This window comes from Rhinolophus sinicus, linkage group LG16 (genome assembly GCF_036562045.2).
Source record: "Rhinolophus sinicus isolate RSC01 linkage group LG16, ASM3656204v1, whole genome shotgun sequence".
Classification (NCBI taxonomy): domain Eukaryota; kingdom Metazoa; phylum Chordata; class Mammalia; order Chiroptera; family Rhinolophidae; genus Rhinolophus; species Rhinolophus sinicus.
This window is the reverse complement of record NC_133765.1, coordinates 20884189-20901442: the sequence shown is the minus strand read 5'-3', so window position 1 is coordinate 20901442 and position 17254 is coordinate 20884189. Positions and strand designations below refer to the sequence as shown.

Here is a 17254-nt window from a genome sequence, read left to right as displayed (position 1 = left end):
CTAAAATTTAAAAGAACATTTCATGAAGCTTTGGGTCCTTCCATTACCTCTCCTGGTTGTCACCATAGCCCCAAGGTGAACAGCACTATTCCCCTTACCCCAATGAATCTTGTCACCAACACTTACTGAGGAGGCCAATAGCTCATCATAGTGGAGCCAGAGAAGCCCTGAGTTGGAACCTCCACTCTACTAGTTTATGGCCATCAGTCCTGGGACAAGTCAAGTCACTTCCCTTTTCTCTGGGTCTGTTTCCTCACAGATCAATTAAGAATAACAGTTCCTGGGGTGGCCCCTTAGTTCAGTTGGTTAGAGCGTGGTGCTAATAACACCAAGGTTGCCGGTTAGATCCCCACATGGACCCGTGAGCTGCGCCCTCCTTAAAAAAATAAAATAATAACAGCTCCTACCTACCTCAGGGGTTGTTATGGACATTAACACAGGAATGTCCTCCACTGGGAAAGGTGATGAAGATTTGGGAGCCGGGCTTTAGATGGTACATGGATGATCTTACATAATGTTGAACACCTGAGGAGAAAGTTAATCCCTTTTCAATTACTTTTAGAAACTTCTGATTGCTTCAAGGAGACTGTCTCATCTCCCTAGTTTACCTTTAACATCTATGAACACCAATATTCCTTTGTCAACAAAAGGACTGTCTCAGAGCTGTAGACGGAAATCGGGCCAGAATCATTAACAATGATCTGTTTTATCAAACATTGATTTTTGTCACCACCTTCTGCATATGGCAAGTGACAGAAATTTTATATTTATGGCAGAGACTTAAATTTTTCTTTTGAAGTAAATTCAAATTTTAAAAGTGACTCGATTAAAAACCTTTAGTAAACAGTCTTACATGGTTGGTTGATTTGGCCCGAACCCACAAAGGTGAAACCCGAAAGGCTTAAACGTGGGAAATCCCGACTTGGGCAACACAGTAAAGAGTGCCCGGCATACCTAAGCGCACAATGACTGTGAACTGTTATCACCATTACCATCATCGTCGCGTCGTCATCATCTAGAGGCTACAACGTGGGCCTGACGATGTTGCAGCTACCGCGACATTTTCCACATAAGGAAACGGAGCGCGCGGCGCTGAGCGACCTGGAACCCCGGGGAGTGAGGACGGAGAACCCTGGTTGGACTCCAGCACAAACACGCCTTCCGCGCGGTCCCCACCTCAATCCGAGCCCCCCTGCCCGCCCCGCCACGGTTCCGAGCCTTTCCTCACCCCACGGCGCCCGAAACCAGCCCAGGATAACGAGCCACTTCCCACGGGGGAGAGACTGTGACCCGCGCACCATAGAGAAACCGAAGGAAAGAGCGGCCGGCCGGAAGCGAGGCGCGGAGGCCGGAAGTGAAGCGCAAAGGCCGGAAGCGTAGCGCAAAGGCCGGGGAGGGCAGTCAGCGTGCAGTGCAGGCGGCGGCTTGGTGACGTGGGAGCAAGGAGGCCGCGGCACCTGGGCTTTAGGGGAGGGTCCCAAGTGCCAACAGCCTCATACTGCCCTCTAAAGCCGAGAAACTGAGACGGCAAGGACAAAGATTCTTATATGCCTCGTTCACTCTTTCCCCAGCGCCTAAAGTAATGGCCAGCAATTAGTACATGTTTTGTCATTTGTTGTTTGACTAAGGCCCAACGTAACACAAGAATGTGGCAGTGCCAAGATTTGGACCTTTGTGGATTTGCTTCCATACCTGGAATTTTCTTTTTTGGGTGGGGGGAGGTTTCTAATTTTGATGCTTATTTTGCTAGTTTAACTCGTTTGCTACTAGACAATATAACCTGGATTCTTAAACCATACACATTCATCCCAACATTTCCCACTGGTAAGGGTAGCACGTCAGGGAGGGCATTAACTCCGTAACACTTTTTCCCCCACAGGTGCATCACTAGTTTCCCATTTTACGTCCGATTTGCCCAGCGCAGAGTCACAACTTTAATGCAGCATTTGACAGCTTCAGTGTTTTCTATCCCTGGTAGAATTGTGCATACAGGGAGGGTTCGGGACTTATGGTGTAAATCCTACTTAACTGGAGGTGGAAACACTTGGTACTGAATCCCTGGTTATACAGGACAGTTCCTTCTGCCATGATGGGAGGCCATCCCTGAGAGGAGCTCAGGGAGCATAGTACGCTGGGCAGTGGGGGGTAAACTAGCCAGTTGAAACTGGGAAGCTGGCCCTGCCTTGGGCACCTGCCAAAGTTACTTGCAGATGAAGAAAAAACAACGATGGTTTATAGTAAACATTTAATTGTTTCCATCAGGAACTCCAGCACAAGTTTTCCTGAAAGGGAGGCAGAATCAAGCGACCCAGAGTTTCATGAGGTGTGAGGGTCACGGAGGAGGCTTCCAAAGTCACTGACCCCACTTCACACACCCAGTAGCCTGGTAGAATGAGGGTTGGATGGATAGAATGTGAAGAGGGAGCAAGGGGATGCAGGGGGAGGGAAATACAGGCCCTGGCCCATACCTTTGCCCGCAAGAAGGAAAAGGGAGGACAGGAGACGCTCTGTACAGGGCTGGAACTACATATTCAAGTTTCCAGCCTTGTTATGTAGAAACAGGTGAACCTCTCTCCGACTGTCTTGTATTAGGAGCCCCTCCTCAGTGGTCTTTTGTCACCTCTGTTCTATCTTCCCCATTCTGTATTCCAAGTTCTGCAGTTCAAACCCTAGTTCTGAATCCTAAGTTCTACTTTCTGGGTTCCTAGTTCTGGGTTCTTGTTCCTGTTCCATTCTGTTTCCTGCCCCCAGATTCCTTCCAGCTTCCTTTTCCCAGCCTTTCTGGGTGGAATATATGGAACTCCTGCTGACTTTGCTAACTTGAGGGTTTCCCCCTTTACATCTTGAAGCAATTCTAGGCTTTTCCGCAGCAAGAGGGACATGGTTTAGACTATCCAGCAAGTAGGTGGCCCAGTGGAGACCAGGGAATGCCTGAGCACCTGGCCTGCTTTGACCTCTTCCCTTCCCACCCAAGCTCTAATCCCTGGACACACTACCTTTTGTGCAACTAAAGATAAACTGAGGGATTCTGTGGTGCTAACTGGGGACTGGTGGCCTTGAGATGAGGAATCTTAAGGAAAATGTGAGAAGACATAAAAGGTTGTTGTTCTTCATTCAAAGAAATTAAAAACTGCTTCCCACCCAGGGGAAGGAGTGGTGGGGAATGTGGGAACTGTCTGGGCAGAGCTGCAAATCCTCAGAACCCTGTCATCCTTCAGCTCCCCCTTTTCTGAGCTGAGCACTAGCCCCCCGAGTCCTCCCAAATCCGAGAGAAAACCAAGGTAGCTGGACCGGGAGCTCCTCTGTCCATGGCTGCCCTGAGGGAGAAGGGGAAAGCGGTGGAACCAACAGCAGCATCACTGGAGAGGTGAGATCTTCAAAGGAATCATGATCCGAGACTCCATGTGTCGCACCAACGGGACTGTGGAGAGAGGCAGAGGTCATGGGTGAGGCTGAGGCGAGCCAACTCCCGAAACTGGTTTTTGAAGGGGGAGGAGGCCTGAGATGCTGAGACAGGAAAAGCCCCAATGCCCTCCTAAAATGGCCCATGGAGAGGACCAGGTCTTCCAAACTGGAAGGAGAGGGGACTTAGGTGGTGATAAAACGCAACACTTAAAATATTTTCATAATTATGTATTTTCCTGTATATGTGAAGAAAAAAAAACTAGCATAGTAAAAATTGATTTCAGATACTACTGCTCATGACAAAGCTAGTTAAAGAGTCAAGTAGGGGGGATTTAAAGAAAACAACTGCGGCAGTCGTATACAGGTAGGACAAAAGCTGTCAGCGGGTCCTCAAGTGGCTGAGGTGTGAAACAAGCAGAGTTAGTCCAACTGCTTCATTTTACAGATGGGGAGGCTGCAGCCCAGTCAGTCAACCCAAGGTCACCCAGGAGGTCAGACTCTTCCCTCCTGCTCAGAGCTATTCAAACTTTACTGTGCATGCAAGTGATTAATATAGTTCTTGTTAAAGCACCAATTCTAATTCAGTGGGCGGAGGAGGGGCTTGAGATTCAGCATTTCTACAGGTTCCAGGGATGCTGACACTACTGTCATTTGGGACCACACTTTGAAGAGCCTCCGGTAAACTTCAGGAGACGCATTCTCCCCTACACCAGTTAAGTGTGGCAGCCCAGCTGTAAGCTACTTAAGGGCAGGCACAGGCTCCTGTTCATGCTGGGCCCCCCAGCCACCTGTCCACCATAGTCCCTGGCACACAGTGAGGGCTCAGTCAATACCTGCTGACTCCAGGTGGTTCTCAGGGGGCCCAGCAAAGTGGAAAAAACTGTAAGCAAAAGAACTGGCTCGAAAAAATTTGCTGTATGCTTCCTTTGTGTGAGTCTGGGCGAAGTTTAGCACTTTTCACAAATTAGCTCCTAGAATCCTTCCCCCAGCCATCCGAGGCAGGCACTATCGCCATCTTACAGGTAAGGAAACAGCCTCTGTGAGGTGCACCAAGCCTGAGGTCACAGTGCTCGCTCACTACCCCGCTTCTCTGAGGCAGGGACCTCCCGGTGGTGGTGTCATCCCCCAGAGCACTCACTTAGGGACTCTGGATCATGTGGCGTGTGCCACCCCAATAGAAACCCACTAACTCATTTTATTAAAAGAAAGTTCCTCATCACTAAAGGTAATCAAGTGAGGCTAGCTCTCCTTGCAGAGGAGATTCCAACCTCAGTTAGGGATCCTGCAGATGACCTCCAAGGGCCCCATGAAGTCCCCAGAGGTGCTTGCTCACCTGTGTAGTAGACATTTTCATCCCAGCCCCTCTTCCTCCAGGCAGCATTTCTAGTTTCCTCCCGAGACTGCAGGTCTTTATAGGCTGTGGGAAAGGCATTGTTTCATTCTTTGGGCAGAGGGTCTGACCCTGGACCCAGCACAGGGCCCCCCTCCCACGGCCCTAAGCCCTGTCCTGCTGGCTCTTCCTCCACAATGCCTTGGACTGTTAGCAAACACTGTCTGCCTTGACAATTTCATCCGAACAGTACATTTGTTGACAACTCCCAAATTTATATTTCCAGCCAGAAATCTCCCTCAGGCTCCATACTCATGTATCTGATGCCAACTAAACATCTCCACTTGAATACGTCAGCATCACAAATATAACACTTTTGAGGGTCAAAATTACACTCTTAAACCCTCCAACCTACTCCTCTTAGGGTCTCAGTAAGCAACACACAGCTGCTCAAACAGGAGTCTGGGAGTCCTGGAGCCCTCTTTTTGCCCCACACAGACAGTTCATGCAGAAGTCCCATTGAGTCCATCTCCGAACTAATTAATCTGTGGACTTTTCAGCATTTTCATTGCCACCATCTTAGGCTAGGCCACTACCTCTCTTGCCTGAAGTAGTGTAACCGTCTCTTGATGACCCAGTGCCTCTCTGCAAAATACTTCCCTGCAAAATGCTCTCAGCAAAGCACATGGCAGCCAGAGGTGTCATATTAGAACACACTATAGGTCGTGTCATGCTGCTTAAAATGCTGCAGCAGCCTCCCATTGCATTTAGAATAAATCCCACCTCGTCCCCATGGCCTGCGAGGCCCAGCCTGACCTCCTCACACTCTTCCCCACTCTTTCCCCACAGGGCTTGTTTGCACTCCTCAAAGCACTGAAGGCCTTTCCCCATTGCAGGGCCTTTGCATGTGTGGTTCCCTCCATGCAAAGGCCCTTGGAATGCCCTTCCCTTGCAATTCACAGCTGGTTCTTTCTCATTCTTCAGCTGGGCTTACATTTTTACCTCCTCAGAGAGGCCTTCTTTGTCTATTCTAGCCAGTGTAGGTTCCCATGCTTTTTTCATCATCATCATCATCATCATCATCTCTCTCTCTCTCTCTCTCTCTCTTATTTGTAATAATCTGAAATTATCTTTTTTGTCAGGTTACGTCTGAGGTGCTGTGTCTCTCTGCTAGAATGTAACCTCCACCAGGGCACTAATGTACTCGCACTGTCTATGCAGAGTGCCAATGGAGCAAGGGGACCAGCAGAGGGCTCCTGGAGGGTCCCCAGCCTACCCCAGAGATGGTGCACAACGTAGAGCTCCCCGATCTGCGAGAAGAAGCCGCCCACTGCCTCCTGGTTCTCCTGCCGGTACTTGATGGCCCGAGCCCTGGGGATGGCAGAAGAGAGTGGAGCAGAGGCCATGGCCGGAACAAAGGGCTCCCTGGGCTGCCCCAGCTCTCAGAGATGGTCAGGGAATGGGGTGACGGAGGTGCAGCTGCTGGCTGGGTGTTCTTCCAGGGGAGGCCTCACAATCCTCACCTGCTGATTGGATCCTTCTCCTGGATCTGTGCAGGGCACAGGTTGCCAGGCTTCTTGCCATATGACCCTGGGAAAGGTGGCCCCCCCAGGGTCTTGGTGGGGGAGGCGCGCAGGGTCTCCCCAAGCCACCCCCAGCCTATGGCATTGCCACTCACCAGTTGTTCCCCCACTCGATCATGGTTCCTGGCTGAAAGAGAACCGGGAGAGGATGAGAATGAGCCCCACCTCGGATTCCCAGTGTTACAGCTGGGTGGAGATGGGAAACTGTCATGTCTCCCCAGCTCCAGGGGCCACTTGGTCTCATTCAGGGGCTCTGACTCGCACGTGGGTGTGCATGTGTGCACAGGTGCGCACACACCTCTGTTCTGGGCCCAGAGGGAGAGGCCAGAAGGCCCAGTGAAGGTGCAGGGGCACCTGTAAAGCAGCGCCGCAGCAGGGAAGGTGGGTGCAGGCAGGGATCTGGTGGGAGGGAGGCACCTTGAGCTTGTATGTCCTCAGCTCATAGATGTTGGGGCCTGCTCTGGGCTGTGGCTCGTTCCAGAAGCTGAACTCAAGGAGCATCTGGTTTCTCCTGGACAGCAGCATTTGGCTCCGTTCCTTTCGGAACTCCAGGTACTCCTGCGAGCATGGCAGTCTGGGCATGGCAGTCAGGAAGAGGCCCCCCACCCCAGCCGTGTGTCCCATGGGGTGGCTGAGGCAGCCCCAACACAGGACTGGGCCTGAACCAACACACAGAGGTTTGCCGAGCATACCTTGTTATTTTTGAGCTTGTTCATGCAGTCCATGAGGGCTGGGTAGCCACCTGAGAATCGCCACAGGTGCACTAATGGGTGAGAGGTACAGGTCAGGGGGCCACTTAGACACCCTGACCCACTTACCCCAAGATTGGCTAAGTGTGCATGTAAGGAGCTGGTCTCCAGCCTGGTTCTCTGTAGCACCAGCACTTTCTCTGAGTTCCCTTTGCCTTGGTAGGTGGCATTGCTGGGCAGGGGATGACTCCAGACACAAGCCCAGAAGACCCAGGTTTGAACTCCAGCTCTGACAGCTGAGCTTTGACCCCTCTGGGCTTCGATGTCCTCATCCTGAAAATGACAATGCTCCCACCCACACTTCCTCAAATAGAAACAAGAGAATCAGAGGTGAACTTGTACCCAAGGAGCAGTGGCACACATAAAGCCAGGCCTGTGAGATAGGCTGGACAAATGGACGGAGTAGGTCTGATGGGCTGAGACGGAATATTCCAAGACAGGTAATTTAAAAAAGAAACCAAGAAACAGAATTCTACCACATGTGTTTAGGGGTAGAGGGATATCTCCAGAGCTGCTGGTCGATGCACGATCTCGTGATGGAGACTCAAGAGATTGTGACAGGAGATGCCCCCCTGGGGCAGAGAACTAGGGCAGGCAGGAAGGAGGCTTACTTTTCACTGAAAATCTTGTACTGTTTGAAAATATCATAGCCTCTGTACAGGGTTAAATAGTGCCCAAAACCCCAATACCACCAAATCCATGCCAACCAGACACTCAGAATGTGATTTAATTTGGAAATAGGGTCTTTGTAGATGTAATCAAGCTAAGATGAAGTCATACTGGGTGGGCTATAAATTCAATGACTGGTGTCCTCATAAGAGGGAGATTTAGACACAGGCACAGAGAGGACACAATATGAAGACAGAGACACTGAGGGAGAATGCTATGTGCCTAAGTAGGCAGAGATTGGAGTGATATATTTACAAGCCAAAGAATGCCAAGGATGTCCAGCAATCACCAGAAGCTGGAAAAGACAAGAAAAGATTCTCCCCTAGAGACTTTAGAGGGCGCATGGCCCTGCCTCACACCTTGATTTCAGACTTCCGGGCTCCAGAACTTGACAGAATAGATTTCTGTTGTTTTAAGCCACTCAGTGGTTGGTACTTTGTTATGGCAGCTCTGGGAACTAATACACCTTGCAATAATAAAGAAACCTAATTCCTGTAGAAAATTGCCATCCTTAGGAGCACCACTAGGACAGGGAGGACAGTCTCCAAAGGGTCAACAGGGCATGCTAGCGCTTAGGGCAGTTGGCTGACCGGCACTTTGGAAGCTCAAACCTTGTTACTTCCCATCCCCAGCCTGTACCTCACCTGCCCTTTGACTCCATCTGTGCCTTATTTTCCCATCTGAAAAATGGTCTGACCCTATAGTTTAAAGGCCTCTTTCCCAAGGGAAATAGCAAGCGTACATATGGATGGATGGAAGTCTACCACGTCCAGGAATGCTGACCTATGGAAGAGGGATAAGCTGATACAGGGACCAATAGGGAAAAGTTACAGGAAGGGAGGGCATCCTAGCCCACAAGAAAGAGTTTTCTAACAATGATAGAGGTCCCTCTAGAAGATGGATCAGCAGTTCTTACAAAGTCATTCAAATGTAGATTCCTGAGCCCTGCTCCTAGGGGATGGCTCAGAGGGCTGCTCCTCAGCTGTTTCTACACGGCAGACAACACGTCAAGATACACAACATGGAAGACATGCTTTAAAACTTCGGTATCCCATTCCTCAAAATTCATTTCCCAATGAGCAAACACTTAGGAGAATCCAAGGAGTGCTGCTGGAGCTGATTTAGTTGTGCCTAAAATGGGAAAACTATAGGGGTTGGAACTGAAGACAGTTTGCTTCGATCTGCCTTTCAGTGTGTCAATGACTATTACTGAAACAGAATAAATGATTAAGAGACTCTATCTGCAGATCATAGAAAAACACAACAACAACCAAACAACATAATTATCAGGGCTGTCAAAGGATGAGATAGGTGGTTTGAGGTAGTGAGTTCCCTGTTAGGGGGAGAATTCAAGGGAAGCTTAGAGGACCTTCTATCAGGACTGCTCCAGGGGAACTCCCTGTGCTGTACAGAGTCTAAATCAGCACAAAAGGACTTTTGACTATGATGGAAATATTTTATAGCTGTGGTGTCCAACATGGTAGCCATGGGCCACATGTCTATCAGCGGGCACTTGAACTGTGGCTAGTGTGACTGAGGAACTAAATTTTTCATTTCATTTCTTTTTACCTAATTTAAATGTAAATAGCTACATGTGGTTAGTGGCTACCTTGCTGGACAGCGCAGATATAAATGCCAAGGCCCCTTTGAGTGGCTGAGATGCTGTGAGTCAACCAAATTCATGTGTGGGTCCTAGGACCTGGTGTCAACCGGAGTGGGTAAGTTGGGGTGGGATGGGGCCTGCTGGGGGGTAAGGAACCAGCTCAGACAAGAGCCTTATTTATTCCACAAATACATACTGCATATTGGGGACTCAGTGGTGAAGAAAGACAGGCAGGGGCCCTGCCTTCCCAGAACTCACCATCTATATGGGGAGACACACAAGTACACTACAGGAAGCCCGATCAGGGCTGTGAAGAGGCAAATCCTGGGGGCTGGGGAGCCAGGGAGGTGCCTCACCCAGCTGGGTAGGAGCGCTCAGGGAAGGCTTCCAGGAGGAGTTGATGTCTACGCCAAAATAAAAGATGAGTAGAGGACTGAGCCAGGTGCAGTGGGCAAGACAGAAAGACTGCTTCAGGCAGAGGAAACAGCACGAACAGTGTGGAACTAGAAGGTGAAAACGATCTGAAGAACTGAAAGAAGTTGTGGCTGGGAAGCACAGTGAGCAAGGAGGATGTGGTTAGAAAAGGCCAGAGGCTGGGCAGGGAAGGACTCGCACAGCCTCACGGGCCATCCCAGGGCAGAGGGGAGCCACCGCAGTTGTCTGAGCAGGGGAGTGAGCCGACGAGGCCTGCATTTAGAAAGACCCTTCTGGGTGCTGCTGTGACGTGGGAGTGGAGGGCAGCCACGTGTGGGGGCCTGGGCGGGGTGCCAATGGTGCTGGAGAGGTGGGCACCTCACCTGCCTGGTCCTGTTCCCCGTACCACGTGTTCCAGTTGCCCACAAGCGAGCAGGGGTAGTCCGCATCCAGGTGCAGCTTGGGTAGCACTGCCTCCCTGCAGGAGGGGCACAGAGAGCGGGGAGGGCTCACACCAGCCACCAGGGCCCCTGAGATAAGGGTTCCAACTCAGGCCCTCAGGGTGTCAGTCTCCCCATCTCTAAGATGCAGAGCCTGGACAAGACATCCTTAGGACTTCTGGCTCTGAAATCTACATCCCTGGATTTCTGCAAGGAGAACAAGGCTGGGATATAGTCCCCACCCAAACTGCAAGGCGTGGATAGAAGAAGATGCTCACGTCAGGCTGTTGTAGGCATCCAGATACTCCGGCTTCACGTTGTGAACTGCAATAGAAGACAGAGAGTGGGGGGTGTTTGTGTCTGCGGGGAGCTGGTGGCGGCTGGGGGGGAGCCATACAGAGCCAGGGCTCGCAGGGCAGCTCCCAGGACAGCCCCTATCATCTGGGACCCCCCAGAGGCCCGAGGAGGGTGAGATGGCCGGCTCAGCAGCCACTCACATTGGATCTTGTAGAGGTTGCTGGTTTCCTTCTTAGACAGCAGGGTGGAGTGGGCGTCCTTCCGGGGATCCACCTTGTGCACAAAGAGAGAGCGGAACCAGCTGCCTTCATTGTCCTTGGAATAGAACCTGCAGGATGAAGGAATTTAGGGGGACATGAGGGGCTGGGGGAGCCTCAGCCCTTCCATTTGTTCAGACATCCTGCTCCCCAAGGCTGGCAACCCACATTTCTGGGAAGGGGGCCATGGAATCCCATGACAGCTCCAGAATGTAACACGTCATTGGAGCCAGCTGAGCAGACCCGATCCTTTCTGCAGAGATCCTGGCTGCCCAATTTGCTTCTTGAAGCTTTGCAGAGGCAGTCTCCCTTCCTCCACTTCACCCCTTTCCAAGAGGCCACACAACTGCAGCCCCGTCAAGAGGCAAACCAAACCCAAACCCTCCTTGCCAGATGTCCAACGCCCTTGACAGCCCAACCTATATTGTCAGCCTCCTCTTCTGTGTGCCCTCCGAGTGTGTACCCCCCTCTCCAGTTATGCTCCTCCTCAAACACAACAGCCTCTTTTCCTGTGCTGTTTTGTGTGTGCTAGTTCTGTCCCATCTGATGAGAATGACACACTCTCTGTCCTTCCCAGTGCTCACACTACACAGCCTGTGCCCCTTCCCAGCCCCAACAAATGGAGAGCCAAAGACAAATAAACTTAGTGCCTGAGGATGTCACCATCTGCTAGAAGAAAGGAGCCTTGGAACACAATTACTGCTGGGGTCTCTGGGAGAGCCCAGGGGAGCCAACCTGAACTCAGCCTCTGCAAATCTGGGCAGGCTCTCCAGAGGAGGTGATCTTACTAGTCTTCAAATCTCCAGTGCTGATTTGGCAGATAGAGCGGGTAAAAGGCATTGCAAGGCAAGATTCATTCTTTCATTCATTCATTCATCCAGCCAGCCAGCCAGCCAGCCAACACTTAATTGACAAATATCTGCTCTGTGCACCTCGCCAGGGTGCTGCTCCCTGTGAGAAAGAATCAATGAATGAATGATGTGCCTTGTTCAGAGCAGAGGGACCTGCCACCAGGTCCTGCCAGACCATAACTGCACTCCGCACATAAGGTCCCAGCAGCTTCTAACCAGGCCTGAAAAGCAAGTCTCCTACTGAATGATTTCTAGACTGGGAGCCTGGTAATGGAGGCCCCATTAGCAAGTCCTGTCCTTTTTATGAGCCTTTTCTGTGGCTAGAATTGTCTTGCAAATTCAAAGTGTTGCATTTCCCCCCCTAAATATGGAGGAGCCACTAGGACTGATGAAATTAGAAAGAAAACATCTTAAAGTAGTGATGCCTTTGTATGAGCACAGAGAAAGACGAGTGTCCCCAACTTTTAACCCTGTTTCCCTGGGAGAGGGGTGCGGGAGATGGTTACATTTTTCTTTATTCACTGTAAGTTTTTGTAAAGCCAAAAAAGGTAAAATAGAAATGTTTTAAGTGTTCCTGAATACATAGTACATGTCATCTTGCACGTATGTGCTTCATTAACAAAAAGACAATTATCAGACGGGCGGCGTGGTCTGTGAAAATTCTAGACCAGAATAAGGGAGCCTTGCTATAGATAACATTCCTCTGTCAGGGATCTGTGATCAATTTTTCTGTAGCACGATCCCGCTGAATCTACATGATGACGTTCCAATGTTGATACCATTAGTGTCCCCGTTTTCGAGATGAGAAAATAGAAGGTCAGGGAGTTTAAGGAACTTGCCCGAGGTCACACAGCAAGTCAGGCATGGCAGAGCTCAGGTAGGAACCAACCCAGAGCTCTTCCCTTTAAAGCCAGCCGCCACCATTGGGTCAGGCATCAACTTGGGAGCACAAAGCAGATACAGTGAAGAAAACAGGTGTTTTCAACAAAGCCACAAGCAGAGGGAGCTGACCTGTGGTTTGAGCGTAGAGTGGATGCTTCCCCTGGAAGGGGTGGTGGCAGGGAGAAGAACAGTTCCTATGATTTGTCAACCAAGACCTTTGCGCCAGAACTGGACTTCAGGTAATTTATTAACATCAGTACTCACCAAGATAAACAGCTAAGTGGCCCATCCTGGAGAAGAGAGCCTGGGGGCTGGAGTGCTGGAGCGTGGTCCAGAACTCCAATGGGTGCCCCTATCCCTCTTTCCTGCCTCTGAGCTTCAGTTTCCCCGTGTGTCAAACAAGCAAGGTGAAACAGCTTATCGCTAAAGATCTTTTCTGTAGATAAAACCCAAGAAGGGACCTGTCTAAGATCCCAGGGCAGGGTCTGAACTAGAAGCCAACATCTTCAGGCTCTCATTTTCGAGAGTTCAAATATTTTCTCAGTGAAAACAAAAGATTCTCACTTACCTTTGAACTCCCCAAGCCCTCTCACCCTGCTCTCTCTTTTTTGGTAGCTCCTAACACATTATACCTTTTCTTTTCTTTTTCTTGTGTTTGCTTATTACGTGCTTTATTTTCTCCCCACTAGAAGCTCCCCCACAAGGACTGGGCTGTTGTCTGTCCTGTGTATTCCTGCGTCTCCCCAGTGCGTGGAACAGTGCTTGGCACATGGCACATGCTCAGTCCACATTTGGGAAATGAAAGGAGTTGGGGGGCAGGGGCGCTCAGACACAGCTGCAGGAAAACGTTGGAAGCTGGTAAGACAGGAAAGAAAGGGTGGATCTTTGCTCAGAGCGTGGACTTGGGGCTCGGGCCCTTTCTAGCCCCACCATCACCAGCAGAATAAGTGTTTAAGAGCAGGTTCTGGACAGACTTGGGTTCTAATCCCGGCTCATCTCTCTGAGCCTCATATTCCTCACCTGTAAAATAGGGGCAAGGGATGGGCCTCTGGAGCGAGGGCCTGACGTGGCAGTGGCAGCTAATATCACTGCTCCTACTAAACTTCCTAACTGATCTCCAGGCTCCCACTCTTTCACCATTTTTCCTGACCTGCCTTCAATCTTTGTAAAAACCATTTTGATGCTGCTATTCCTTCTGCCCAAAAGTCTTCTATGGCCCCCTGATACCTACAAAACAAAAGCTAGATGTCTGCACTTGGGATTCTAGCTCTCATCTACTTTGCCAAGCTTTCCAGAGTCAATTGCCTTTTAAATTTGCTAACCACAGAGCCGGCATTCCCCAGTCCAGTGGTTCTCAGTCCACAGTGTTAGTTTCACCTGAGAAATTCTCAGGCCCCATCCCACACCTACTGCAACAGAAATTCTGGGGATGGGCTTAGCAATCCGGGTTTTAACAAACCCACCAGGGGATTCTGATGCTCACTCAAGTTTGAGAATCACTGCTGTAGAGTAGTTCCAATGTATTTTTTTAAAAAATGTAATCTCAGTAAATCATCCCAGAAATGCCAAAGATTCTGTTATCTAAACTCTATTAAGAATGCCCCTTAGGCCTAGAAAAATACAATACAGCTTTGTTCAATTTGTGGGAAGGATCTGCCCTAGTTGGACCAATTTAGCCCCTTCTCCCAAAACACCTCTCATATTCCCTTAGCCCTTTCATCATATGATTATGTCTTGTCTCCCTAAACACACAGGAAGCCACTAGCTGCTATCCTTCCCTCCCCCAGTATACCTAGCGCAGTGCTTTTGGCATGAAAGTTGCTCAATATTTATCCTAGATGAGAACTTATCAGTAGATGACACATTTGCACTCTCAATAGGGCTCAACAGTCTGATGCCTCCTCACATGAAACTGCTTCACAATGTACCAGATTTATTTGCTCGGAAGCTCAGCTCTGTGCACATTCTGAAACACTCTTCTGTTCTGAATTGGCCAACTTTAGAAAGGGCCACATTCCTGCTTACTGTTCCAGAAGTGTGTCTTTAGAAGACCTGCTACAAGAACTAGAACTAAAATTCTGTTAGCAATAGGATTACTGGTGCAACAGTAACAATAACTGCTGTTTATTGAGCACTTACTATGTGCTAAGAGCTAATCCTCACAATGTTTTTGAGAAAAATGAGGCTCAGAGATGTCCCATCCATAACTCAAGGACCGTTAATCAACTGCCAACAGGATTCCAATCCAGGTCCATCTGATTTCAAAGCCCACAAACCTGAGTGGCCAAAAGGGACGCTGCTGTGCTCCTCTAATGACTCCAGAGAGATAATGAGCAGAATGATGGTGGTGGTGGGAGGGGGTGGTTGGAGAGGGTGGAAGCAGGAGGTGGGGTGCACGTTCCCTAGTATCGAAGGTGGGACCAGAGCATAAGTAACTGCAAAGCAGTCCTGGAGGGACTTGATAAGTATTCATCCACTTGGTAAGTGCCTTCACAGTAATCCGACAAAAACACCTAGCAGCGATTAGCATCCCGTTTACAGAGAAGAAAACTGAGGCTAACAGAGGTTCTGTGCCTCCTCCAAGGTCACTGGTCAAGTAAGGAGCAGCAGGTAGCTTCTATGTCCCATGCCCCTGTTGTGGCCTCTGGATAGCTGCCACACAAATGGCTTCTACCACCACTGGTTCTGTAACCTTGGGAAAGTGAGGTCCTTTCCTGTCTTGATTTCTTCATCTGGAAAATAAGATGAAGATGATCTTATAGAAGATGATCTCCTCAAGTCTCTTTCAGCCCTCATATTATGAAGGGCTCACACAGAAACTGCTTGAGACATAGGCTTGAGCAGGGGGCAACATCTGTTGTGTGTTCACTGGGGGCTAGCAGTCTCCCACACATGGCCTTTTTAATCCTCCACAGCCCTATGAAACATGTACGATTTTATCACTCCCGTTTTATAGTTGAGGAATCTGAGACTTCAAAAGGCCAAAAAACTCGCCCAACGTCATCCCACTAAGAAAGGTTGAGTTAGATTTGCTGCTGGTGCCAGGCAAACTTCAGGCCCTTTCCATGATATGTTTTCTCCCCAAATATTGGGTAGTTGGGTGGGGGCACATGCCAGCTCCTCCTTCCCAGCTGCCCCAAAACCCCACTGCACAGCACTCTAACATGTCATCACAAGGTCTAACCGGAACTCTGCAGCTTCACGATTGCGCTGCCAGGCAGAGGAGACCCCTGCTTCCTTTCCACAGGTGGAGGGACAGGTGTACTCACTTCTTAACAAATGTTCTTTTTTTCCCCCTTAGTTTTATTGGCAAATATTCTTGAGCATACACTGTCCTGAGCCCTGTGCCAAGGGTTGGAGAAACAGAAAAATGAAGTGATGGTTTACTGGGGGAGACAGATAAGTGTGTACAGCGGCGGTAAGTGCAGAGATGGGGGAAGTACAGGGTGCGGGAGACTGAGGAGGGAGGGGCCGCCCTGGACCAATCAGGGAGGCCAACCCCTGCCTGCGCCCAGAGCAGAGCCCAAACAAAAGCCTAGGCTAAACGCATGGCCCAGCCAGCCTCCCTCAGCCAGGAGGCCACCAGTTGTGGTGCAAAGAGCACTGGGTCAGGAGACCAGGGTCCAGACCCAGTGCTGCCACTGGAAAGCACGGGGAGTGACCTTGGGCATTTCCCATCCATCCTCAGTCCTCCTTTGCCCCACCCACATTGTGCAGGGTTGAGGAGCAAAGGGTCTGTGCAGCCAGCCATGGCCCTTGAAGATCCTCCACTGCTCTTCCCATGTCTTCCCCCCAGAACTTTCCGAGGGGGAAGGTGCCTCTCCTAGCTCAGTGGGTGCTCACATTAACCGCAAAGGCCAGATGGGGCCACTTCTCCTGCCCTGTGCCCACTCCTACTCTTCAGGGCCCAGGACCTCCCCTCCCCATTCACCCATCTTTCACTCTGCCTAGAGCCAGGTATCCACTAGGACAAAGATCCTGAGCATACCTTTCCCATCTCCCCCATTCTTGCCCAGAGCTCTACTGGCCAGGTCTAGATCTTCTTGGCCGTGCCTCTACCCCATAGATTCCAAGCCGGAGTCTCTGCCCATCCCCCTGCACGCCCCGCGCACAGCCCCCCAACCCGGCCCGGCTCTCACCGCGCCGCAGCCGCAGCTGCAGCCGCAGCCGCAACGTCCCCGGCGCGGGGCCCGGGGCCCCCGAGCAGCCGCCGCGCCGCCGCAGAGATGCTGCACAGCAGTGTAGCCATGTTGGAGCGGAGCTGGTTGGAGGAAGGCCTCGCCCCGAACTCAGCGGAGGAGGAGGGGCGTGCATAAGCACCGCCCCCTCCGGCTTGCCTGCCTTTCTCTGCCCTCCGCCGGGTGGGCGTTGCGGAGGTGTTTCACCCCCAGCTGGGTAGACCGTGAGCGGAAGTTGGGGTGTTTGTCTTCCGAGTACCTGCCATTCTGCTACTGGCATGCTCTGTGACCTTGAGCAAGCCCTTTGCCCACTTTGGGTTTCGGTGTTCACCTCCGTAAAATGGGAGCGTTGAACTATGATACCAGGGATTTTTATTTTTTTTTAAAGCTTTTATTGGGGAAGGGGAACAGGACTGTATTGGGGCACAGTGTGTACTTCCAGGATTTTTTTTCCAAGTCAAGTTGTTGTCCTTCAGTCTTAGTTGTGGAGGGTGCAGCTCAGCTCCAGGTCCAGTTGCCGTTGCTAGTTGCAGGGGGCACAGCCCACCATCCCTTGCCGGAGTCAAGGAATCAAAACGGCAACCTTGTGGTTGAGA

General features: G+C 50.6%; 2 protein-coding genes across 9 annotated transcripts in view; both read right to left on the bottom strand.

The window, feature by feature from the left end:
* THOC5 (THO complex subunit 5) overlaps positions 1 to 1349 on the bottom strand; it is a 29410-nt gene extending 28061 nt beyond the window's left edge. For 2 of the 8 annotated variants that reach the window (XM_074321640.1, XM_074321643.1), the window contains exons 1-3: positions 1229 to 1345; positions 993 to 1101; positions 412 to 525 (exon numbers count right to left, since the gene is read on the bottom strand). The gene's annotated coding sequence lies outside the window, so the exon portion shown is untranslated. Of the gene's footprint in view, positions 1 to 407; positions 526 to 954; positions 1128 to 1228 lie in introns of those variants that run through there. The other 6 variants (XM_019743090.2, XM_019743096.2, XM_074321641.1 and 3 more) reach the window with 5 other exon arrangements.
* An 881-nt stretch (positions 1350 to 2230) lies between these two features.
* Positions 2231 to 16775, bottom strand: NIPSNAP1 (nipsnap homolog 1). Its single transcript, XM_019743131.2, has 10 exons — positions 16620 to 16775; positions 10691 to 10818; positions 10472 to 10517; positions 10137 to 10231; positions 7011 to 7081; positions 6736 to 6876; positions 6414 to 6445; positions 6012 to 6106; positions 4739 to 4822; positions 2231 to 3421 (listed from the first exon to the last, which is right to left on the bottom strand). The coding sequence occupies exons 1-10, from the start codon at positions 16727 to 16729 to the stop codon at positions 3357 to 3359; spliced, it is 867 nt and encodes a 288-aa protein (XP_019598690.1). The 5' UTR covers positions 16730 to 16775; the 3' UTR covers positions 2231 to 3356.
* Between the last annotated feature and the right edge of the window lie 479 nt (positions 16776 to 17254).

Coding starts and splice junctions, on each gene's coding strand:
- NIPSNAP1 (XM_019743131.2), bottom strand. CDS start 16,729: ATGGCTACACTGCTGTGCAGCATCTCTGCGGCGGCGCGGCGGCTGCTC. Junction 7,082..10,136: donor CGGGGAACAGGACCAGGCAG/GTGAGGTGCCCA, acceptor CTCACCCATTAG/TGCACCTGTGGCGATTCTCA. Junction 6,446..6,735: donor TGAGGACATACAAGCTCAAG/GTGCCTCCCTCC, acceptor GTTCTCTTTCAG/CCAGGAACCATGATCGAGTG.